This window comes from Prionailurus bengalensis, chromosome A2 (genome assembly GCF_016509475.1).
Source record: "Prionailurus bengalensis isolate Pbe53 chromosome A2, Fcat_Pben_1.1_paternal_pri, whole genome shotgun sequence".
In the NCBI taxonomy this organism is placed as follows: Eukaryota; Metazoa; Chordata; class Mammalia; order Carnivora; family Felidae; genus Prionailurus; species Prionailurus bengalensis.
This window is the reverse complement of record NC_057348.1, coordinates 105024220-105051626: the sequence shown is the minus strand read 5'-3', so window position 1 is coordinate 105051626 and position 27407 is coordinate 105024220. Positions and strand designations below refer to the sequence as shown.

At 36.7% G+C, this 27407-nt stretch overlaps 1 protein-coding gene across 1 annotated transcript in view; it reads right to left on the bottom strand.

Annotated features, from left to right (window-relative positions):
- Positions 1 to 11740, bottom strand: part of SCIN (scinderin) — an 82233-nt gene extending 70493 nt beyond the window's left edge. The window contains exons 1-2 of the mRNA XM_043588987.1: positions 11446 to 11740; positions 3809 to 3963 (exon numbers count right to left, since the gene is read on the bottom strand). Coding sequence (XP_043444922.1) covers positions 3809 to 3963; positions 11446 to 11644 — 354 coding nt within the window. The 5' untranslated portion in view covers positions 11645 to 11740. The remainder of the gene's footprint in view (positions 1 to 3808; positions 3964 to 11445) is intronic.
- Between the last annotated feature and the right edge of the window lie 15667 nt (positions 11741 to 27407).

Genomic DNA, 27407 nt, shown 5'->3' with positions numbered 1-27407 from the left:
GTCACTGAGTGAGGAGGCAAATAAATTTCAGGGAAGAAGGAGACAGGCAGATGGGGAAAACTCACAGGTAACAAGAACAAGAGAGGAGAGAACTAGACACCCCCAAATTCCCATGACACACACAGTGATAGGACAGAGAAGGGGGGATGAATACTGGCTAGGTATATAAGTGGATCCTATTTATGGTCTCTGTTATAACATTATTAAAAATCTTTCTTCCTTTTGTTTCTTAATATGCAGGCCTGAGTATTTATACCCTAAATTTGGTTGCACATCCCAAAACAAAACAAAATGAAACTATGTTCAATCGAAAAAATGTTAAAAGACAGGGTCACCTGGGTGGCTCAGTCAGTTAAGCGTCCAACCTCAGCTCAGGTCATGATCTCACAGTTCGTGAGTTCGAGCCCCGTATCAGGCTCTGTGGGGCTCCAGCTCAGAGCCTGGAGCCTGTTTCTGATTCTGTGTCTCCCTCTCTCTCTGCCCCTCCCCTCCTTGCATTCGGTCTCGCTCTCTCAAAAATAAATAAACATTTAAAAAATGTGTTTAAATAAAAATTGTTAAAGAAAATAATCAGATCAAGTACATCTTCTTACCCTATTTGAAATCAGGCTTTACCTTTTCATTGTTTTCTACAATTAAATGTTAGCAGCAATAATATTTATTTATTTCCATAATTAATTATGAGGCAATATGCATAATAAATATGTAGTGTAAGCAAATCACTTTTATTGCTCAAGCCTCCTACAATAATATGGTAAGAAAATCAGCAGTATAGGAAACCTGTAAAATAATCTAATTTTCAACTTTATTACATAAACATACACAGTAAATCCAAAGAAAGAAGTTAAGTTGCCTATGTAACCGTCAGCACATTCTTGAAATTTCCATTGACTTTAAATTTCCACCATTCTCCAAGAAAGGACCCTCATAAATAGAAAGGTTTTATTAGTATAGGCTAAATGTTGACTTTGAGACAATTGTAACCACATATTTTAAGAAATACCTAATAATTCCTCAGCCCATAATTTTACAAAGAATGCCATAAATGAACAAACTAGGTATTATACAATAAAAATAAATATGTTTTCATCTATATACTACTGTTCTTGGCCATTTCACTTTTTAAAAAATAAGTACATTATCACCTGATAAACAGTGTAAGAACACTGTTATTTGAAAAAAGTTATAAAATACAAAACAGACTTAGACCAAGGATACTTACATAACATTTAACCTAATGTCATATAGTGAACCATCAGAGTGATAACCAGTCTGAACATTTAACAGTATTTTAAAAATTAATTTTGTCTTTAATATTTGATGTGAGAAAGGCACAAAAGAAAAACTGTAAGCTTCTGTATGTTTGTATTTGATAGTAAGTAGTTCTGTAATAATGTTTGAATTAACCCTAGAAACTCCCAGTCTCTTTCTGTTTTCACAAGGCAGAATGAAAGCAAGGTACGTGATCCTCTAAATCAGTGGCACCATAAAGTTTTGCTGACTGATGGATGTTTCAAGGTTGCTATTACAATCACGGCTGAGAGCTGGGTCTTGAGCTTGGGAAAGGTGTGATTAACCAGAGGTTTAATATAAGGGAGTAGTGACAAATAATAGTCATCTATAACCCCCTAACCCCCTTAAAAACCTCATTAAAAAAAAAAAACACCCCACATCATTTAAATGACATGAGGAGATGGTCTTAATGTTGCCTAGCTGAATCTTTACATTATACATGGTAACTAAACATGGCTATTGTTGGCTTGGTAATGGTAGGCTTTGCCAAATTGTGTCCGTTCCAAACAGACACAATCCCGTTTCATAGGGTAATCTTAAGTAAGAAATTCATGCCGATATTTGAACCATTTATTTATGTTTAGAGCATCATAGTATAATGATTACCAGCTTAGGCACTGAAGTCAGATGGGGCCCTAGTCACTTAACAGCTATTAGATCTTGGCAAGTTACATAGTTCCTCAACGAGTTTGCTTAGTTACCTTAATAGGGTGGCAATTCTGGAAACTGCAGCATGGGGCACTACTTGGATTACATGAGATAACACCCACGAAGGGCTTAGCACATTCTTCGAAGCATAAAATTAAGTATAACATAATAGTCTTTGTTATTCTGGGTAGCAAGTTATCTTTGCTTCCACGTTTCCTATCAAGTACTTTGCAACTGTACGCATTGCCATCTGCTCAATGTCACTGATGATAAGACAGTGAATTGATTTTTTTCCTGATAAATTTGACCTCCATTGGCAAATATCTTATTTCTAAAATATGCTGATTTGTGGCAGTTTTGACATTGATAATTAGAAGATAATTATCTTATAACTGTAAAATTGCTTTTTCATGTCCACTTTTAAATATGTATCCAGAAGTTTGATTTCAGTAGTCCTGCTAATAGCCAGACAACACCTTACAACACCTATTTGAGGAAGCTTTTTTTATACCCATTATATATTTGGGGAAACTGAGCACAGGTGCCCTGAGGCAAACAAGTTATATGTAGCAGAAATGGGTTTATCACCAAGATGATGTCACAGTAAATGTTTTCAGTAACTATAAGACTCAGCTTATTCAAAATGTTGAGCTCACTGACAAAGGAAGCTTCAGGATCATTTGACAAAAACTGTCGGAACTCATGTGAATTAAATAAAATTGGAGGCAATGGTTTCATATTTAGGGTTGTTCACATCCTAGAGTGAAAAGAAAGATTTTAAGAGAGAAGAGAACTTATTAAGTATTTATTCTCATCTCCATGGCATAACAAAATATTCATTAAGGCTCTGACCAGGTAAAAGTAGAAACAAACCCCGTCACTGTAGTAGACAAATTTAATATATATTCAGAATTCTGGTTTAGCTCTGAGGTTTTAGGTCTTCAATAGGCTAATATGCTCAAAGGGTGAGGGTCAGCAGAACACCTGTTAGAGCAGGTTTGATTTTGAATAAGATTGCTTCCAAACTGTTTGTCTAGGGAGGTATTTCTCACACTTTCACTGAACACTCTTGGGGGAAGGGGGAATTGTGAAGGGTGGCCGGTCTGTAACAGTCATGGAGAGAATTCCTGAAAAAAGGTCCTTCGTTAAAGGTTGCCTTAAAAGGAGAAAACCATTTAACTTGTTTTTGTTTTTGTTTTCCCCCAAAACAAAGCCAGTTGATGCTTAGTGTTTCAGGCCAAAACACATAAATGGGGCACATATGTGTGTGTGGTAGTATATGTATACTTGACTTTGTGAGGCTGAACCACACATATATTCAACTCAGTGTTGTTTCATTTGTATCATTTCCAAGATCAAACCACACTATTTGGGAAATGTGTGTATAGCTCTTGCTATTAACTGGAATATTAACTGTTATAAATATTGTATTAACCTGTTCCAGAAAAACTGAGATTCCCAAGTCCTGGGTTATTTGCAGTAAATTCAGATGTCCTCTAGAATAGCTTTAAAAAAAAATGTTAATACCTAAGTTGCCAACACTTAATTTTTGAAGTAACTCCACAAAATTTTTAAGGGTTTTCCTGTGACAACATGCCTGAGAGCTCTTAACTTCATTAAAATTGATCTGTTAAATGAAATTAAGTCAGAATTTTTCCCATATTATACCCACATTCCACAAGCGTTTAATGAGCACCTACTGTGTGTCCAGCAGGCACTGGTATAAATCAGTAAACAAAACAGACTGAAGCAAAAGCAAAGCAAAAACCCTGTCCTTCATGAACATTCATCCTGTGAAGACATGAGGTGTGAATGCATGGGAAGAGAAAGGGGGTCATAATGGAAACAATTCGAGAGAACTGCTTACCTTGTATTTCAGACCTCCTTTGAAGTAGCCAACAAAGTCAGTAGATTCATGGCCTTGAAGTTCTCTACTCTGTACCGGCTTGCCACCCAAATAGTCATCCATCTGAACAGTGAAGATGGCAGCAGCTGTGCCTTCATCCTGAGTACACTCCTTTCCTGAAATTGCACAGGACAGCACGTCACTACTCGAGCAAGGCAAAGGACTAAGGCAGAACTTCTGATAAGAAAAAGCTCAGATATTTTCTTTGAGTTACACAGCAATATAATAAATGGTCTTGGGCGGAACAGTCTTTTAGCAGAAATGGTGTCATATAAAAATACTATTTTGCTAATATCTAAAAGAATTGTTTTGCTCTTGCTTTCCAATTCTCTTTAAAAATTTTTCTAAAAGAAATACTGACGTCTGTATACGCTTAAGAAGATATAACACTATATTCTAGTAGGATTCAGATTCATTTGGTAACCAGATCAGACTATGAGAATGTTTTCCAATTGTTTCAGCCTTTATTACCGTCGATCTTCAGGCTTCCAATAACTCACTATGTTAATATTTGTAAGGAATATGAACATCATAGGCCATAGATAAATAGCTTTAAAAAAGCAAGTGGTTTGTAGAATGGGAAAATGAGTGTAACTTGACCTTACCCCTCTTTTCAAGTACCACAGTCCGCACTTCATTATCTTATTGGTGTAAGATCCTATTCTCTGAGGGGAAAGGAAGAGTAAAGGAAATAGACGCTAATATCTGTTGAATGTGAATGTATGTACTATTATCCCAGGAATTTAACACACAACACACACTTAGTTTTCACAATTCTAGTACAGATCCCATCTAGCCAACCTCACTGAGGTCAAAACACTAATTCACATCCTTCAGTGTACACAAGGACCAGAGCTCGGACAGTCCTGAGAGGAACTCAAATTTTATAAAAGACATTCCAAAACCCTTGCTATATTTGAGCTGTATGCAAGTCATAAATGATTTTAGAAATAACAATAGCTAACATGTATACATTTATAGTATCCTTGCACTGGGCCAGATACTGTGCTAGTGCTTTACATGGATGATCTCATTTAATCTTCAAGCAACTGCAAGCAGCAGAAATATTTCCCACCATGTCACAACAAAAGAAATGGAGGCTTAGAAAGGCCAAGTAGCTTTCCTGAGGTCATAAAGTTGACCTTTGGTAGAACACAACCCAGAAGCGGGTTTCCGTGATTCTGAAGCACAGGATTTTAGAAACCACAACACCAATAGAGAGTTTTTATACTCAGATTCTCACAGCAGAAACATTCTGTGATATCTGGGATAGTTATTTTCCTCCAGGTATAACTGATATAGAAAAGTGTAGAAGTTATAACAATACTATAGTTCACCTGAAACCCCCATATGGTGAGTATTCACTAAAATTGAAGAAAGGAAAACAGTCAGCTATATTAATTTAAGAAGTGTATTTATTTACATTCCTCCCTTACTCTCAAAGGGGACCTGTATAGCTAGTTACCTTCTCAGGAAAAAAAAAAATCCACTAGCTAGAAGAATATTTGCCATGGTATCAATTTTGTGAACTTCTTGTGGTCAAAGGAAAAAAACACATGAAATTTTACAGTCCAAAAGAATACTAGTATCATTCTTCTGCCCACTTTCCCATCCATAAATGAGAATACTAATAAAGGCAAAGATGTAGATTTGCACTGAGATGTTTTAAGAGGGAAGCTTAAATCAAGGTTAATATCAGAAGTGTTAAGGATAATGTGTTTTACATAAAACATTCTTTTTTTTTTTTTTTCAACGTTTATTTATTTTGGGGACAGAGAGAGACAGAGCATGAACGGGGGAGGGGCAGAGAGAGAGGGAGACACAGAATCGGAAACAGGCTCCAGGCTCTGAGCCATCAGCCCAGAGCCTGACGCGGGGCCCGAACTCACGGACCGCAAGATCGTGACCTGGCTGAAGTCGGACGCTTAACCGACTGCGCCACCCAGGCGCCCCTACATAAAACATTCTTAATGAGTACAAGTTGAAACACAAATTTCTTTAGACAGATGTAAATAGACAGGCATGCAATTAATGAATGAACTGGAAGTAAGTTAATTAAATTATGCTATCATTTGTCGATGCTTGTGTACTGTGCTAGGTCAAGAGATATCAGTATTAATAAACTAGAGGGTTTGCTATAAAGAAGTTGAAAGGTCCTAAAGAAACCAATACCAGTCTTTGAATGTGAAAACTAGAATCCAATTCAATGATACCATGATGCAATTCTAGCAAGTGTTCAGAAACGTATGTACTTGCTCTATGAATTTTGCTTATAACTTCATTTATTTTCCCTTTTCTGATTTAACCAGTGTCTTTCAAGTTCTGTTACGTTCTTTTGTGTTATGTCCTTTTATATTATGTTACATTGTACTTGCACATAGGCTGCAAACTTGCTAAAACTCTTTTGGGAATGTGATGATTTTATATATAAAACAGATTAAAAGGGAGGTTTAATAACTAGGTTAATCAAATAGCCATTCGTGATAAAAACTCTTGCAAAGTTAGGAATACAAGGGAATATCCTCAACTGAATAAACAGAATCTACAAAAAACACACAGCTAATACAATTCTTAATAGTGAAAGACTGAATGTTTTCTCCCTACGTTGGAACATGGGAGGTCCACTCTTACTACTCTTAATTAACATAACATGGGAAGTTCTAACCACTGCAATCAGGTAAGAAAAGGAAATAAAAACATACATTGGAAAAGAGGAAATAAAATGTCCCTATTTAGAGATGACAGGATTGTCCATATAGAAAATATGAAGGAATCCACAAAAACAACCCCCAAAACTCCCAGAATAAATGCATTCAGCAAGATAGGAGGATAAAGATTAATCAATAACAAAAACCAGTCACATTTTTTTTGTACGGAAACAATGAACATGCAGAAATTGAAATTAAAAACACTACCATTTACAATCACTCCAAAGAAACAGGTATATATTTAATAAAACAGGTACACGATCTGTATGCTAAAAATGATAAAATGTTGATAAAAATGTCAAAGACTGGGGTGCCTGGGTGGCTCAGTTGGTTAAGCATCTGACTTTGGGTCAGGCCGTGATCTCAAAGCTCATGAGTTCGAGCCCCTCATTGGGCTCTGTGCTGACAGCTCAGAGCCTGGAGCCTGTTTCAGATCCTGTATTTCCCTCTCTCTCTGCCCCTCCCGTGCTCACTCTCTGTCTCTCAAAAGTGAATAAACATTAAATTTTAAAAAAAATCAAAGACCTTAACAAATATAGAGGCATAATAAGATTATATGACCCAATATAATTAAGATTTTAATTTTCCCCAAGTTAATCTACAAGTTTAATGCTATTCCTATCAAAATTACAGAAAGGTTTATCATAGATTACACAATTTTATTGTGAAATTTATATGAAAAGGCCCAGGCCATGGAAGAGCTAAAACACTTTTGACAACGAAAAAGAAGATTGGAAGAATAACTCCATCTGATATTAGGATTTACTATACAGCTACAGTAATTAAGACAGTGTGGTACTGGTGGAAGGAGAGACCCATAGATCAACAGACGAAATTTGCCCCAGTGGTAACATTTTTCAAACTATAGTATAGGTTGGTATAGTACAGTATATTAAAGCACAAATACAGGGGCGCCTGGGTGGCTCCACTGGTTAAGCGTCCAACTTCGGCTCAGGTCATGATCTCACGGGCTGTGAGTTTGAGCCCCGCGTCAGGCTCTGTGCTGGCAGCTCAGAGCCTGGAGCCTGCTTCGGATTCTGTGTGTGTCTCTCTCTCTGCCCCTCCCCCACTCATGCTGGCTCTCTCTGTCTTTCAATAATAAATGTTAAAAAATTAAAAAAAAAAAGCACAAATACATAAGTACAGCACAGCACAGAATGCAGACACCAGGATACAGACATTGATACAACCCACTTATCTTTGTCATATTTCCCCAATTTCACTTGTGCTGATCTGTGTGTTTGTACATCCAGTTCTCTAAAATTTGATCACATGTGCAAATTCATGTATTCGTCATCCCAGTAAAAAAAACTGTGCAGTTAGATCACCAAAAAATCCCTTAAATGTTGCCCTTTCATAACTACCACTACCTCCCACCTGCACCACCCCCTTCCCACCCCATCCCTAACCCCTGATAACAACGAATGTAAAATTCTATAATTTCAAGAATGTTTTATGTACACGGAATCATACACCAGGGAACCTTTTGTCATTGCTTTTTCTTTCACTCAGCAAAATTTCCCAAGGATTCATCTGAGTTGTTGTGCGTATTGATAGTTTTGTTCCTTTTTATTGCTCCGTAGTGTTCTCTGGTATAGATATACCACAGTTTGTTTAACCAGTCACCTGTGGAAGGATATCTGGGCTAATTCAAGTGTTTGTCTATCCAAATAAAGCTGCTATGGACATCTGTGCATAGGTTTTTACATGAATCTAAATTTTCATTCCTCTGGAAGAAATACCCATGAATGCAATTGCTGGGTCATATGGCAGCTGCAAGTTTAGTTTTATAAGAAAGTGTCAAACTCTTCTTCATAATGGTTGCACCATTTTATACTCCCCCCTGGCAATGTATAAAAATCCAGTTTCTCAGCATCCTCACCAGCCCTTGTATAGTCTAAGTTCCTTGTATCGTACACTGCATACTGCAATCCAATTCTTTGGATTTTCTGTGCCTCGCAGACAGCCAAGCACAGACTAGATATACCATACATGTTTGCTACTCTCAAATACATTTATGTAAAGTTTAGAACTGGAAAGAGAAAGGATCGGGGTGAGCGGATGTTTGTAGTGTAGGCCCAAGATGTGACAGAGTAGCTTTATTACCCAGTCATGCCCATAGTCATGATGCTCTAAGGAACTAGAAGCAGAAGGTGGATGCATTTAAACTGCTAGGTGCAAAGCTAAAAATATTTTTTAGGAAGGACCAATGCAACAACTTTTAAGTTATAGGCAACGAATTATTACTTTGTAAAGTAAATAAAGAAACAATAATAAAAGGGAATAATCTAAGATATGCAGGGGCATCGCAGAAAGCCAATGAGGGAGACAGCAGGGAAGAGGGCTCTTCCTCTATTCTTCCATTCTGGGTCCTGCTTCTCCTTGTTTCCCCTTTCCTCCTCTCACTTGGCCTGTTTCTTTTTTCTCTCCAATGCACCTTGTCCATCCCAACCTGGTTCTAATTTCAGTGCCTTTCATCCTCCTTCCAAACGATTTATAGTCAAAACCTCCTTTCCCCCCGAACTTTCAGCTCTCCCTCTTGGAACTTTTTCTCAGTCTGTCTCTCTGATTAACCCTCATGAACTCATACAAATTCAGGTCCTGGGTAGAATATTTTGGATGAAATACAGCTAGCTTCAGGGAACTAAAGTAGGAAGAACTGCTAAACAATTCCATCTAAAGGCCCTGGTTACTATTTTACTCTAAACTTTTCCATGCTCCTCATGATTTTCTCTTGGAGTCGATCCCTCCCAATTATCCTCATTTTCCTTTTTTCAGTCAAAGCTTCTCTACTTCCCTGTGTCCCAGAAATACAGACACTCTCTTTTTCATGGTGTTTAGCACATTTTATCTGTGTTGTATCACTGTTCATCTTATTGTATCTTTGAGATTATAAACTTTAAGGGAAGGCTCATAAATTATTCACATGCAAAAATGCCTTACACAATGTTGGGCATGCTGAGTAATTACTGAATTCACTTATTACTTAACATACTATTAACTTCAGCTTTAGCAAGTCTTTAAAATCATAAAGTGTTTCTGCCCAAGGCATTTTCTATTACAATTTTTGAAATTGGTGACACCTAAATGAATAATGTGAATAATGAGTTAATGTGAATCTGTAAACCCTAAAAAACAATTTGCTTAATAAGCTTCTTTGGATAAGAAAGAATCTATAAAATAAGAAAAACAAAAACCAAAAAAAATTAAAAAAAAAACAAACAAACACCTGTATTCACAGCCCTCTTACAGTCTCCCAACAAAGTCAAACTTAACTGTTGTCTACAGCAGGATACAAAGTCCTTTCACACCTTAATTGACCAAAATTTCATTCAGACACTCTTATTCATTCCAGATCCAAGTTCTGAATACATAAACCAAGATGAGAACATTACTATTCTCTCTGGCATCATTCATTCGTGAGCATGGTTTTATATTAAGGTTTCAGTGACTTCTGGTGTAAAATTTAAATCAATCAATGTCTAATATGATAGGAATAGTGACACTACACTAGGAAACCACAATGTGCTTGGAACTCAGCTTGCACTCCACCAAGTAAGCACAAAATTGTAATATTGAATGCTATAATAAAAACAGCCCTTTTCCCTCACTATAGTTCTCATTTGGAGCGTCTGCTGAGGTGTTCACTACCACTGACAGCATCCTTTCTCAGTGTTTTCTGCCATTCTATTTCTTAAAAGCTTCAAACGTTAGAAATAAAAATGATGGTTTTTCAAGGACTTCAAAGTGTGTGTGTGGTTTCGTGTTCTCCCACAGGCTCAGGAATAAAGCTAAAAATATAGAAACAGAAGTCTAGGGGAGGCAATCTAGTCTAAAAAGAAGGCAGTAAGTCTCAGATAATCGGCACGTTGTTAGAAGGGGTGTGCCCACTGGCACAGGATCTTACGGGGAGAGGTTGGACATTCAGGATGTTTACGAGTAAAAGTAGAAGGTGGAAAAAGTAGAACACACAAGGCCCAGTATTCTGACATCCTGGCACGAATGCAGCCCAAAATAATTACTACTGCTGAAGGAGCTGTTTTGTTTCGCACAGTGCCCTTGTTCAAGTAGATAAATAATAATATTTTTAATAATAATTATCATAATAGAGCAACTCATCTATATGCCATATAAAGCTATTTATTTATATTGACGATATCTGTATTTTTTTTTCCTCTCTTCCATCCAGGGTCGGCAACACCTGATCAACAAGAATTTCTGTTAGCAGAACGCGTGAGCAAGTTGGTCTTGATTTAAAGCCACCCAGAGCATTAACCGCCGAAATTTGTGGACAAACAGAAGCTGGGGCCTAAAGGCAAAAACTAAAAATAAATTAATTAGAGAAAAGGGAGGGGGGGGGGGGCGGTTAGTTCTCGCCAGCTGCGGCGGATGCCTGCAAACTTGTTTGACTGCATCTCCTCCCGGACAGGGAAACCAGGACTGAACTTGTCGCAAGGAGAGCGGGACTTGGCCAGAGCCGGGGTGCGCTAAGCAGCGGCCCTGGGCGGGCGCGGGTTTGCAGAATGGAAGGTGAAAGGGGGAGAATCTGGGGGAACCAGTCTCCAAGCCCGGGTGATGCGCCTGACAAAGGTCAAAGTCCATGGGATAAGATTGCTCCCGACCTCGCCGCGCCCCGCGTTTCCTGCCGCGTTCGCACGAGCGGGCTCTAGCGGGGAGAAGGCGGCCAGTCCAAAGGGGGCGGTCGGGAGGGGGCGCGACAGGCGCGACGGGTCTCCGGGCCCGCCCGGTTTGCGACTCCCCTCTCCCCCAACTTCACCTGCACCTCACCCGCCCCCCCCCCCCCAACCTCCAGCCTGAAAATCTCAGCTTAGCCGCCTCGCCCCACCCCGACCTGGGCGCATCGTGGTCTCGCAGCCTGCACCCCCTTACCTAGCCAGAAGTGCAGGCGGTAGGAGAAGCCCCGGCTCGCCCTGGCCGTGTGCAGCACCAGGTACGCATCCCCGACGTAGAAGTCGCCGTAAGCGCTCTCGGGCACCGGCACGAGCTCCAGCTTCTCGACCCTCCAGACCTGCAGCCCCGCCTGCTGGCCCGCTCGGGCGAACTCCTCGTGGTACAGCCCGTGGGCCATTGCTCCTGCAGGCAGCGCTCTGGGCAAGGGGCGGGGCACCTCGTCGGTCTTGGAGTCGGACTAATCCGAGATGGGCAGAAGAGACTGTGCTCCGCGACTTTATAGAGCTCGCCCGGCGGGGAGGCGGGGCTCGGAAGCGGGAGGGGCTAAATACCCTAGGCGGGATTGCTCGGGTAGCAGGGGATCCCGTCTCAATCGGAGCGATGCGCCTAGCACCCACCCCCTCCGCCCTACTCTGAGTTAGCAGCAGATTCACAATCTCAGAAATCGTGAGATCCGAGAGGAATTTACAGACACTCCTGGAAATGCCTCCTAATCTAAGGAAGGACATTTTTTTCGATATCAGATGGAGGAGATTAACAATTGAAACTCTGACGGGCGCAACGTTCTTTTAAAAAGAAAAATGACTATCCAGGTAACACTCATAATCACCAACTCCATCATTTCACTTGCCAGTCGCTCCATCTCTGATAGCCGAAATTTCCGTCTTGATCTTTCCAGTTCGAAAGTGCCGTGAAAACAAAAATGTCAGGTTTCTTGGCAAGGACGAAAACCTAGTAGGCTGGTGGTCCTACACAGAAGACAGAGCTCTCTGTAAATCCCCCGGGGTTCAGAAGCAGTGGTTAAGCTCTTTGCTTTTTTTGTCCAGGAAAGTTGTTGGAAAGAGAGCAGCCCTCCTCCTGGGGTGTTCTCAAGACTGGGTTGTTTGTGGTGTTATGCGCAGCTTGCCTTGTGAGTTACCTGTTATCTGGCTTCAAGGGATTGATTTCTCATTGTTTACCCTATAGTTTTTGCTTTTGCAGCACTGTAACACGAGTGTGTGGACGTTTACGTTTTATTGTGCATTCTTTTAACAGAAGCGGGTATGGCAAAGGCTTTTGTTCTGAAAAAGCCAGTCACTAGGGATCTAAAGATTTAGAAAACTGATGTTTATGCAGGTGCATTTTCTTTCACTGTTTCCCAAATTACAAGAGTCCCCAGAGGATCACTAATAATATGCAATTCGATTTTTCCTTAATTAATTTATGTTTTTAAACAGGTATTACATGACTATGGGAAAAATTCAAAAGTACAAATGAGATGACACAAGGAAATCATTTGTGTCTGTTACATAGAAAATATTCACTAATTAGCTATTATTTTGTGACAGACTTGATTTTGCTCCTCTAATTACCTTCTCCATCCTTCTGCATCCTGTGGTCTTCCCTTAGGGCTGACTTGCATGGACTAAAGCAACTGGTCTTTGATGATCTCTCGCTTAGGGTTGGTTGGAAATCAGAGAGAGAGAGGAGTGAGAGGTCAGAATACTTATTTACTTGGTCCCTTCTACCAAAAGCCACTGTACCTTTAAAGACAAATAACTCTATGTTGCTTTTTCTGTTTTTTTTTTGGGGGGGGTGCGTATGTGTGTGTTTGGTTTTTTTCTTTTTTCAGTTTCTAGCAACTACCCCCTTGGATGCATTTTCCTTCTTGGCTTTTCTGTCCTTCAACTTCTGTATATAGCCTATTAAAAAAAAAACTCTAGGAATTTTCCTATTTTGTGAATGTCATGTATTTATAGGTTGAGATACTGATTGATAAATATTATTATCTATATTCTCTTTCTTTCTTCCTCCTAACCAAAACAATAAAAAGTGGATATAATGAGGCTCATTTTACAGATGAGAAAACTGAGGCTTTGCAACTGTGCATGGCCAAGGAGAAATTCAAGCCCACTGAGTCTCATTCAGAAACACATGATGTTTACCAAAACTTGTTCTTTCAGTCCAATTATTTGGCTAATATTTGCTCACATAAATATACCTTATATTTTTATTTCTTCTAACTTATCCCCAGAGAAGCTTCCGCTCTAGCATGTCCCATGCAACACCAGGAAGTTTAGTTTTAACATTGTCACCGAGGCATTATATGTCTTAGTTTCCTTAATCTGTAAAGTAGAAATCATTTGTTATCTTCCATCTTCTAGTGAAAAATTATAAGAACCAGTGATCTGGACACAAGATCACTTAAAAATCAGAGTGATCACTTAAGCTTAGTTTCAGTTTTAGCAATAATTTCTTTCCTGTTAGTGAAGAAATATTAGTGAAGAAATAAAAATAAAAGGAAATAATTTCCTTCTAGTTGAAGAAATAAGAAAGAACTTTGATATGGACAAGTGGAATTTCCTCTTGCTTAGGCCAGGACATTTATCCGCTTTCTTTTGTCTATAATAATGAAATAATGCATTTAAAAATACATTTGTTTAGGGGCACTGGAGTGGTTTAGTCAGTTGAACATCCGACTTCAGCTCAGGTCATGATCTCAGGGTTCATGGGTTTGAGCCCTACATTGGGCTCTGTGCTGACAGCTCAGAGCCTAGAGCCTGCTTCAGATTCTGTGTCTCCCTCTCTCTCTGCCCTTCCTCTGTTCACACTCTGACTCTCTCTCTCTCTCAAAAATAAATAAACATTAAAAACAATTTTATAAATACATTTGCTTTACTGGTAGTCCTGCTAAATAGTAATAACTCTTGTTTGATTTCCCCAATGATTTGAGGGTGTACACATGGAGCCTGGAGTCAGGAGACCTGCGTGTCATGAGGATCAAAAGAGATAATTGTTCCAGAGCTGTGAGAACCAATCAATAAACACAGTTAATAATTAGCAAGGGCCCTTAGCCCTAGTACCTATCAAAGCTGTGTGATTAGTGAAAGTGAAAATGCACTTTCTAGGGAAGTGTATTTAAATTCTTCTTGACCATACTAGACAAACTAGAACTTAAAAAAAAAAAAAAAATTCACCTCTTTTTTTTTTTTTTTTAATTTCAGTCAGGATCTATGACTTTCCCTTCCATTAATTTAAAATTACACATAATACTATAAAGACATGGTCATGGCCCAATACTATGGTGAAGATTTTATTGGTCTTGAATGTGTGCTATTTTGATAAATAATTCATTTCTTGTAAACCTACTTGACATAGTGGGTTGATTCAGCAACTTTCTTCGTAATATTTTCATTGTATATAAAACTCATTTATTATTTTTATTACATAGTAAATAGTAAACCCCTGCAAGATTATTGAGAGAAAACACCATCATTATTTTAGGCCTTTACATATTAAAGAATGCTTATGACAGAAGGAAAGGTTGAGGATCCAAAGTCTCATGGAGATTTCTGATTTGAAATGATAAATTTTGCTTTAAGCTTGTGCTGATGCAAATAGAGATCTGAAGATGATTCTGGTTTTAAAATATGATAAAATTGAGGCTAAAGCCCTGAGACTGTAGGAACTTTTTCTCTTTGCCTGGTTTTTCTAAATGTATCTATTTACTAATTATCCCAGTTAACATTCCATTCAGTTTTGTGTGTTTGTAGCCCTGACTTTACCAGCCTGTGAGAAATAACTTCAGATTTTTCAAGGACTATGTCAACAACTACTTACAATATTTGAATGTCAGAACTGTATGACCATAGAGAATGATGGAAATCAGACATGATCAGATCATCATTTTGTGTGCAGGTACTTAACAAAAATAAGGTTAATTAATTCACCTAAACCCAATGGCAACTTGTTTAAACAACCTAAGGACTTGAAGATAGGCTTCTCACTGATCAAAAATCACTTCCTTTAACAAATTCTCTTCTTGACTCAACATCTTTTTTTATGAGTCTAAATTAAGCAATTTGGTATTCCTTTTACTTTTAGCTTCCTCTTGTCTTGATATTTTGAGGTTTCCCTAAAATCACAGGCTTCTATAGACTATTTAAATTGACTGGAAGAATTTTTGAAATATTTTTTTTTAAACGTATTTCAGAGGACACTGTTCTGAATCTGGCATGATCACTCCCATGTCTACTCAGTCCCTCTCCTGAAATGACAAGGATTAAAAATAAGCTGTTCAGCAATAGCACTGCTAGGAATTTACCCAAGGGATACAGGAGTACTGATGCATAGGGCCACTTGTACCCCAATGTTCATAGCAGCACTCTCAACAATAGCCAAATTATGGAAAGAGCCCAAATGTCCATCAACTGATGAATGGATAAAGAAATTGTGGTTTATATACACAATGGAATATTACGTGGCAATGAGAAAAAATGAAATATGGCCTTTTGTAGCAACGTGGATGGAACTGGAGAGTGTGATGCTAAGTGAAATAAGCCATACAGAGAAAGACAGATACCATATGGTCTCACTCTTATGTGGATCCTGAGAAACTTAACAGGAACCCATGGGGGAGGGGAAGGAAAAAAAAAAAAAGAGGTTAGAATGGGAGAGAGCCAAAGCATAAGAGACTGTTAAAAACTGAGAACAAACTGAGGGTTGATGGGGGGTGGGAGGGAGGAGAGGGTGGGTGATGGATATTGAGGAGGGCACCTTTTGGGATGAGCACTGGGTGTTGTATGGAAACCAATTTGTCAATAAATTTCATTAAAAAAAAAAGAAAATATAAAAAAAATAAAATAAAAATAAGCTGTTCAATGACTATCGTCTGGACCCTTGGTATTCATGCTTCCAGCTGAGGCCCACTGAAGAAAAATGGAAGGCAGTTTATTTCACCAAAGAAAGTGTGGAGCCCTGGCGTGCTTGGGAGACTTTTCAAAAGCAAGATCCTTTTGACTTTTTCCCACGATTTTTTATGTTAATATTTATCATGAATATTTCTGATTACAATAGTTACAATCACTAAAGACAATTTTGGAAGTCTTTATGAATAAGACTATGAATAAGATTCAATTTATGACACAACCTATAGATCAGTTCTGATAGCATTTTAAACAAAATTAAGATCATGATATGAAACTCTATCTTCTGATTTGTAATTTGTTTTGTCACCTATAGTACACAGGTCTTTTCACTGAGTAGGTAGGGCTGTAAACAATGTAGAATTTACAAAAGTTCCACCCTACCCACCAAATCCTGAAATCCTGATTTGCTGGGCATGAAAAAATCCCAAGTCCCATACTTTGAAAGTATGTCATAATTTTAACTTTTATTTTTATTTGAAAAATTATAAAGGAATCATACACATAACCACATCTTTCTTGCTCTCCATTTTGACAAAAATGTTATTATTCAAGAAGTGAATACCTGTCTTTGGTCCATTGAAGTCTATCTTTTAGAGGGTGCAACATTTTACCAAAGGTGCATATCCTTTCCAAATGTTTTAGTTGATACAGACATATTCATGCATCTTCTTTCTGTCTTTCCCTCTGTCTATCTCTGTGTATCCATCCATCCACCTCTATCCACACTGGTGGTAAAGAACACAGACATTGGAGCCAACTGTCCTGGGATCACTTTCCTGCTCTGCCAGTTCTAGCTGTGCAGCCTGCGGTGGGTTACTCGGAAGCTCAGTTTTCTTGTCTCTGAAGTGGAGATATTTGGGGTGCGTGGATGGCTAAGTCGTTAAACATCCGACTTCCACTCAGGTCATGATCTCACAGTTCGTGAGTTCAAGCCTGGATTGGGTGAACACAAGCCCCGCTTCTCTCTCTCTCTCTCTCTCTCTGCCCCCCTGGGATTCTCTCTGTCTCTCTCTCTCTCTCTGTCTTTCTCTCTGCCCCTTGTTCACTTGTGCCCTCTCTCTCTCTAAAAAAAAAAAAAAAAAAAAAACAAGAAAGTGGAGACATTTGATATGATATGATTGTTGTTGATTAAATGAGTTAACACAGATAAAGTGCTTGAAAGAATCTTGCCAAAGATTAAGATTCTCAATAAATGAACATTATTATTCACACACAAATACATACATAAGCACACACATTTCAACCTAAATGGAGTGCACATTCATAGGTGGCTTGCTTTTAAAAAATTAATAGATTATGAATACTTTTCATGTAAGTATATGTAGATTTACCTCATTAAAAATAATAACTCATGGGGCGCCTGGGTGGCGCAGTCGGTTAAGCGTCCGACTTCAGCCAGGTCACAATCTCGCGGTCCGTGAGTTCGAGCCCCGCGTCGGGCTCTGGGCTGATGGCTCAGAGCCTGGAGCCTGTTTCCGATTCTGTGTCTCCCTCTCTCTCTGCCCCTCTCCCGTTCATGCTCTGTCTCTCTCTGTCCCAAAAATAAATAAACGTTGAAAAAAAAAATTAAAAAAAATTTAAAATTAAAATTTCTGGGTCCAATGATTTCTACATTTTAAAAAATGTTAAGATGTTAAGATATTATCAAATTATATTCTCTAAAATAGTGTATAAAAATATCCATTTTCCCATACCTTTGCATTAAATGTTAATCTTTCATTAAAAAACAAATTGCTTCCAATCTGATGTGTGAAAATTTTATCTCATTTTTTGAAAATTTGTATTCCTGTGATATGAATGCGGTTAAGCCCATTTGCAGTATTTATAACATACTTGTATATCTTATGAGAATTGCATATTTATATTATTTGCATATGTATCTTCTGAATTACACATTTTCAATAGTTTGTAAGTAAAGAACATTTTTCCTCTCACATGCGTTACAAATATATCATTTATTTCCCTCCTTTATTTTCTCCTTAAGAAGTCCTTTCTAACCTGATGTTAAATACCGCATAATATGCTATACTGTAATAATTTGGAAGCTTTGTATTTCCTCTTTACCTCTTCTTAGTTCATGTGAAATATACTTTGTGTTATCATATAATGTAGAAATGTAAATTTTTTCTTCATAAGTGATATCCACATTTCTGAAAATGATTTGTTTTCTAACAAATAGTAGGTATTGATTCAAAATATATTTATCATACATAAAATTATTATTTCTTAGGTTTCTACTTAATCTACTTATTTATTCATTTATCTGTAGCATACTTCTTTTATCATGATAGTTTTTCCTTTTAATTTCTGCTATGGCAGATCTTCACTAAATATTTTTTTTCAAAATTTTCTTACCAATTCTTACATGCTTTTCCATGTGAAATTAAAAATAAGTTGAACATTAGAAAATTTTTTTAATGTTTATTTATTTTTGAGACCGAGAGAGACAGAGCTCAAGCAGGGGAGGGACAGACAGAGAGGAAGACAGAATCCAAAGGAGGTTTCCAGGCTCCAGCTGTCAACACAGAGCCCCATGTGGGGCTCAAACTCATGAGCCATGAGATCATGACCTGAGCCGAAGTAGGACGCTCAACCGACTGAGCCACCCAGGAGCCCCAAAACATTAGTTGAGCATTAAATTTTAACATAAGGTTAGTCTACTATTCTGGGACTTGATATAATCTTGGCATTTGGTCATGTCTTGGTTTATGTAAGTCAATAATATTTCAGAATTAAAAAAATTATTATTCATTGACTTTTTATAATTGACTATATGATACATTTGTGTCTCCCCATGTGTGCTTGTGTGTATATAACTATAACTGTATATATATATACATATGTATATATATATAAATGTATTCTTGTATATTGCTATTCCAATAATAAGCTCTTCTTCAAAATTAAAGGAGTACAAACTACACAATTACATCAATGGATCGTACAAAAAGGTTTGATAATGTTTGGAAGTTACTAAACATTATATTTTAGAAAAATATGGAGTTATTGGAAAATTTCGCATAATAACATTGAATGAAAGAAAAAATGGAAGATAGAAACTGGTATATTCATGTTTGGTTAAATTATAAATACATATAGATTACTTTTGAATATCTTGTGTGTGCTATATGCTGTGTTTTCATACGTATTACCAGTTTAATCACACAAAAATCATACAATGTGGACAGTGCTATTATCATCTCCATTTTCAAGAAAGGAAAACTGAAGTACAGATCAGATAAGAAACTTCACAAAGTTATGTTTGTACTCAGTGCTGAGCTGGTATCTGAATCCAGGTAATCTGAGTCATGAGCTCACCATCTAAACCATAGGGAACATCCAAACATCTACATGCCTCAGTAGGAATGTAGCTAGGCCCTAAGTAGGTGAGGTGGCCTGATTTATGAGGAATAGTAAATTGATTTGACATGAATTTAGATTTATCTCAGCGAGACTGTTGTTCTTTAAATTCGAAACCAAAGACAGAAGTTGAGAGATAATGGGACCCTAAGGAATATATAGTTCTTGATTCCAGCAAGTACATAAATATTTTACAAATCAAAAATAATATTCTAAATAAATAAATGCCAGCAAATTTGATATTGAAAGCAAAATGCCAAAATTAACACAAGAAATAGAAAATATTAATTGAACAATGTATTTTAAATAAACAACATTGCTCTAAAACATTTTTTTCTAGGAAGTTTTACATGTGAGTTTTGCCATGTATGTAATTATTTTATAGTAGTTTGTCTAGATAACAGAAAAAACAGCTGCTAAAATTATTTTAATGATGCTATGATAGCATTCTAATTCCAATATAGGTAGTTCAAGAAAATACAAATATGATTCAGTTTCATTTATGAACATCAATACTAATATTATAAATAAAATTTTATCCAACCGAAAACTATTTTCTTTAAAATAATAGTAATAATAATAATCTCAATATATTAGTAAGAAATAAAATCTCCTCCTGTTTACCATTCTTAGAAAACTAGGCAAAAGGGGACTTTCTTACTTTAATGACAAAATAATAAACTATAGCAATAACATATCAAATGAAAAAAATTTAGAAGGATTTCATTTAACATTGGAAAAAAATAGAAAACCAGCTATTTCACTGCTATTCAACAGGACACGGAGTCTTAGACAATACAAGAAGACTGGGAAAGGAAATAAAATGTATTAGGAGCTGCTAGGAAGAATCAAAACTAATTACTTGCAGTTAATAATACGAAAATCCCTAAAAATCTAAAAGAATCTACTGGGGAGCCTGGGTGGCTCAGTTGGTTGAGCATCCGACTCTTGATTTCGGCTCAGGTCATGATCTTAGGGTTGAGGGATTGAGCCCCCAGTCAGGCTCCATGCTGGAGCCTGGTATCCAGCATGGAGCCTGCTTGGAATTCTCTCTCTCTGCCCCCACCCCAGTTCGTGTGCACAGGCATGTACATTCTATCTCTCTCTCAAAATAAATATTTTTTTATAAAAAGAATCTAATGACAGACTAGAAGTAGTAAGAAAATTCAACAAGATTATAAAATGATTAGAAGAATGTGAATGATATAAATGATATAAAATGACATAATGACATAAAACTAAATACAAATTCAAAAGAATTAAAATAATATAATTATTATAAATAATTTTAATAATATTTCTATAAATTTTATAAGTGTAAAATTGGATATGTCTATGATTTCAGAATAGAAAGAGACTTTTTAAACAATACTAAAAATAACATGAAATATAAAGGGAAAAACTGATAGCTTTACTACATTGAACTAAAGATGTGCCCTCAAAATAGGACAGCAAATAGAAGATTAAATCATCAACAGTAGATTGTGTGAAAATCCTTTCAATTTCTATAAAAAATTAAGGATGTTGAGAGCATATGCAAAGAAAAGGAACACAGAAAGAATAATGTCAAACAACCTTATAGAAAAGTAATATAAAGCTGTGGAGTAATTTGAATGGCTACTAAATATATGAAGAATGCTCATTAACTTGAGCCCTATGTTCATTGGAGGAACCACATAAACTGACAATATTTGAGTGCTTACTATGGTCAGGCACTATTCTAAGGGCTTTTAAAATATAAGTGTCCTGATTCACACACCTAATCTCTTCAACCACTATGATTCTACTACTGCTGTCATACAATGTGAGAGTCGTCAGGTTGCTAAAAATTTGAGAGAGAATGGCAAAGTCTGGTGAAGATGTGGGGAAATGTGAAATCTCACATAATAGTGAGAGACACAGCTCTAACACAATGTAGCCATTTAGAAAACACTCTGGCAATATTTAGTGAAAATTGTAGGCGCGTACTTTGTGCCCCCAAATCTCACTCTTGGTCCTACACTCCAGAGATGCTCTTTGCAGATGCACCAGAAGACATGTACAATGATGTACCCTTTAGCATATGGTGGTAGAAAGCAGCTGAAGGCAACCTAGGAATTAAAAAATAGGCATCTGCAGACACACATAAAATGTGGCATATGGATAAGCATGTGAAGAATACTGTACAGTGTCAGAGCCAATGAGTCACATGGAAAAAACAGCTGTGTGACTACATTGTAAAACTAAACAACTGAATAAAACAGTAAGAAATAGGATGTGACACCTTTTATACCATGAAAGGCATACCTATGTTAGAAATAAATTTCATGGACGTGTGTATTTGCAAATGACCATGAACTATGAGGAACGTCGATTGAAAGAGTACAAGCCTGTGAGTGGGTGCTAGGTGGGTGTGGGAAGGGGCTAGATGATGGCAGAATGAATGGGAAGGATCATGAAATAAAACACTGGTTGGCAATAAAAATTTGCCATGACCCAAGGAGCACAATCAATTCAATTCTGAAATCCCAACGCAAATAAAATAAATAGATAAATTGAAACACCAACAAAAATTAAAAACTCTATCTGATTTATATATTTTTAATGTTGGCATGTCAACATATAAAAGTTATATAGAACTTAGACCTATTATAATAAAAATTATGTAGTGATCTAAAGAAATTAGGGGGACCTGTAGAATTATTGGAGATGAATATAGTGGCTCTAATTCTCATTTTCCCTATATATTCTTTTAACTGTGTGACAAAAAGAAAAACCTTTAAGTCAGGAAGTGTTTCACATGAATTGTAAAACCTGGGTTACTAATTTACTATTTTATTACTGTCTGGCTTAACAGTGTGTAGAAAAATACTTGTTTCTATGACCTGAAATCTTGCAGCCTTATGAACTATCACTACAAAAACATTCAATGATTGTTAAGGAAAATATGCTTTATGTTGCATATATTAGCTTTTCTTTTGGTCTAGTTTCAAAACTTATAATGACCCCCAAAATGTATCTACTAATTGAATCAAGAGGACAGCAAAGAGGAAAAAGCTCAAGTGAGTACTTAAGGTAAGAGAAGGCAAAAAAAAAAGAGGAAAGTATTTCTTCCCTGTAAGCTATATTCTGATGGTCCTAATTACTATCCTCTTGCATAAATAGCCTTTATTATGTGACTGCAGTATTTAATTATTTAGGCAATGCCAAAAATGCAATATATACATTATATATTATACATGTAATATTATATATACCTTATATATTATATATAATAAATAATATAAATACTCATATACTCTCATATACTCATATAATAAGTAATATAAATACTTTACATATGTAAATATATAATAAATAATAACATAATATAATATAATAATATGTTACACATATTATAATATATTATATAATAATATAAATAAGTAATGATAATAAATAATATATAATATGTAATAATATAATATACATTAATATATGCTATAATAATATATTATATTATTATATGGTAAATATAATGTATGATTACAATTATATAGGAATATATATTATATATTATATATTCCTTATATATTATATATCATGTATATTATATTATATGTATATATTCCTTAAAGATAAAGGTATAAACATTTTATTTTCCTTTGGATATATAGTAAAATATTTATGAATAAAATGACACAATGTTTGGAATTTACTTTGAAATACTCCAGGAAGGAAGCTGGGGAGTGAGAGATAAAATGAAATTGGTAAAGTGATACTAGTTGTTGATGTCGAGTGACTGCATATAGGGGTTCACCATTAGGTGAACTTTTGTGTAAGATTACAATTCTCCATTTTAAAATGTTTTTCTGAAAAAATAATAATCTTGGGCTTTGTGTGGTTTTAGAAATGATTTTGCTATAAATGCCTTCTGAAATACTTATGAGATGAATGAAGCTCCTAGAGCTGTGTGGCTGGATGCATTTGGAAGAGTTTATGATGCCATCCAAAAGGCCAGCCACATTCAGGAAGAGTTATGGCCTGACACTTGTCTCTCATTTCCGAAACAACTGGCAGGTGTGGGCTGCTTTTCCTTATGTGTGGTAATAACCATTGGTGAGTTTTCTTCCTCTCTGAGTTTGTCTACAGATCTTGCTTTCCATCTCACTGAGCAACTCCCAAATTAAACTGGGAAGTAATGAATATTTATTATAATCAAGTAACCTTGTAAAGTAAGAGAAAGGTTTCTTGGGCTTGGTTTGGAATTTTTTTTTTTTTTGCAATTTCCAAAACACACTACAGAAAACAATTACCCAAAAGGAGATTAGTGAATGAAATTGTTAATGTTATTCACACAGTTTAAACCAAGTCATTGTATTTATTTATTTTTTAAGTTTATTTTTTTTTTATTTTTGAGAGAGAGACAGAAAGAGTGAGTGGGGAAGGGGCAGGGAGAGAGGGAGACACTGACACTGTCAGTGCAGAGCCTGGTGCGGGGCTCAAACCCACGAACCACAGATCATGACCTGAGCCGAAACCAAGAATCAGACACCTAACCGACTGAGCCGCCCAGGGCCCCCCCCCACGTCATTTGCTTTAGGGAGGATTTTCTATATTAAAATACAAGTTGAAAATCAGTAACACCTATTTTGAAGTTTATGACAATTCAAACATTTTAAATTATGAGTACTAAAATCTGAAGGAAAATGTCGAAAGGCTGACAACAGCTCTGGAGGTCTGTGCCACACAGGCTTCCCAATATGACCAGGTACCTAGCTGGCTTCTTTCACTTGTCACATCAGGTAAACCAAGATCATTCTTTAGAAAAGGATCACATCTTTCAGTAGGTCATCAGGAAGTTAAGTTTTTTGTGTCATTTGGATGACCAAGTTGCATAGCCTTCACTTTTCCCTCTTGGGATTATGAGACTATAAAAGTGAATGTTTTCTGCAGAAAGTGCTCTGTCCATCTGTTAAGAAAAATTTTAAAGTTTTTTGATGAAATGGTAATTTTAAAGTTTAAAGTTCTAGCTCCATAAAAGGAAACTACTCTGACATTTGAGTATTTTTACTTTGTATTGCAACCAGTGAAAAGATTGAATGTTCCTCTACAGTCATTAAAAAAATGACAGTTATCTTTGCTTTAAGTTTTATGTCCTATCCTAGAAAACACAGAAAAGAGATTCATCAACTTAAAGAGAAGAATAAAAAGCCATTTTTGTGCATGTGTGTCAAATTTTATAGACAATCAAATACGTGAAATACTTTATAGTAGTCTAGGAGGTAGTTTAGTAAAGTTGATATTCCAGATAAAATTAGAGATGAAAAGACACTTGAAGGCCATTTCCTCCCCTGGTTATAACTCTTAGAGGCACTGAGTATAGTGGTTTGGAATATGGACTTTGCATTAAAAAAGGGGAAAAAAACCACTTGGGTTTGATTTCCAGAGGCTCCATTTACAAACAGCGTGGCCAAAGTCAGTGACCTCCTCAACATCTCCATCTGTAAAATGGTGATAATGAATATATGCTGAACACATGTATATGAAGTCCATATGCACACTGTTGTGAAAGTTAAATGAGATTGTGCTTGCAAGGTACGTGACAAGTAACTAGAACATATATAGAATGTGCCTGGTAAACATTAATTCTTATTGGCTCTGGGATAGCATTTACATTTCATGTAAAATACACAGCAATGGATATGTACGACTGGCAAAATAGTTGCTTTGAAAAGAAGTTTAAAAAAACACATTTATTGTACAGAATGAGGCAAAACTGCAGCATATATCTGCACAGTTGAATGATTCTGCATTGCCCTGAAATTCCCTGAAAGAGACAGTTTGCTCAATGGAAAATACTTAGACTTTCAAATTGCATCTGGTTTGAATTAGCCTTGGAAATCACTGCCCCTTTTTTCTAAAATAAGTGCTTGATAATCTCCACATAACCCTGACAATGACATCATTTAATGCTTTGTTTTGTTTGGATAGTCACTTGATTGCTCAAAACCTTCACAAAGAGAAATATAAGCAGCAGGTTATACTTGAGCCTTTATCGATTGTTAATGCAATTGTCTGACTTTAAGAATGTGAACAGGCTCATCCCTTGCTCACCACTGTCATGCAAATGTACTCAAATATAGAACATTTTTCCTCAGTGCTTTCAATTCTTAATTATTAATATTCCCACCTACCTCAGAATTAAATCAATATTACTGTGTCTCCAATAAAATGCTTCTCATCAGACAAGTGCCAGTATTTTCCCCCAAAGCTATTCTTTATCTAATAGGAACTTAATGTATTATACTCATTGACTTTCCGTTTTATTCCCTAGAAGTATAAATTGAGACTTCCAAGGTAGAACCCAACTACCTATTGTTGGAGAAGAAAAGGAGCCCAGGTCTTTACAAAAATCACAAGAGTTCTCCACATGCTCCTGGATGGCTCAGAGGAAAATCTAGGATCCCTGGAATTCTGAGAGCTTGACAACACTAACCAGGCTGGATGGTTTGCTGTCCTTTTTCAGGCTGGACCTGTTTAGAGAATTTCAATGAAAAGTTTAAGAGATGCAGATTCTGGAGACAAACTGTTGAAATCACTTTTAGTTCTGTCACCTACTATGTGTCTTAGGTAAGTTGTTTGTGGTTTTTCAAAATGGGGAGATACTAATCCCTAGCTGGTAGGGTAGTTCTGAGGATTAGTTGAGTCAACAACCCATGTAACATGTTTAGGATAGGACTTAGCACAAAGTAAGTGCCTACTACATGTTAGCTATATCATCATCAATATCATCATCATCATTGTTATAAGGATACATATAAATACATATATACACACATGCACACACATACATATAAATATGCATATGTGAACCAAATGCCTTTTGGTTTTACCCTGCAATTTTTGCTTAACATACACTAAATTTTTTAAGGAAGTAAAAAAGATTTATCTCATTTGAAAATTACTGTCTTGGGGCGCCTGGGTGGCTCAGTCCGTAGGCATCCAACTTCGGTTCAGGTCATGATCTCACAGGTCATGGGTTCGAGCCCCACTCCAGGCTCTGCACTCTCTCTGCCTCTCTCTCCCTCTCTCTTTGCTCCTGAAGAGTTGGCCAGACTGCCTCTTGCCATGACATTTTCTGCCACATGGGTCTGTCTTAAGCAATTTGGCTGGTACTATTTTCATGTTTATCTTCCTCTTCTAGATATTTTTTCCCTTCCCTGAAATCACAGGGTTTACAGAATTATTTCAGATAGATAGGATTGATTTTTGCACTCTTTTTAAAAAATATAGATTTTCAAAGCGCTGAGAGAGTTTCTTCAACTTTTGGTCTGGTTCCACCCTTCTTCTGAAAATAAAAAGTTTGATATTCCGTGTGTAAGTATCTACCAGACACAAAGATGCTCAGTTTTGCAGGCCAGGCTCAAGCAAGAAAATTTTGATTCCTAAAATATACATATATTGGCACACTTGACAATAATCTCAAAAGGATAATCTGTGGTACAAGTTTGTTTTCAGAGGAAAGATTTTAACATGGTTTTAATTAGCATTTAATTACTTTATTAGCATTTATTGTTTCTTTTCTACTTGCTAAAGTAACACATAAAAATTGAAGGAAACTTAGATAATACATAAAAATATAAAGAAAAGTTCCATTCTGATATAATCACTTTATTTATATATATTTTTTTAATTTTTTTAAACGTTTGTTTATTTTTGAGACAGAGAGAGACAGAGCATGAACGGGGGAGGGTCAGAGAGAGGGAGACACAGAATCTGAAACAGGCTCCAGGCTCTGAGCTGTCAGCACAGAGCCCCACGCGGGGCTCGAACTCACGGACCGTGAGATCATGACCTGAGCCGAAGTCGGCCGCTGAACCAACTGACCCACCCAGGCACCCCTTTATTTTTAATCTTTATATGTCCACATAA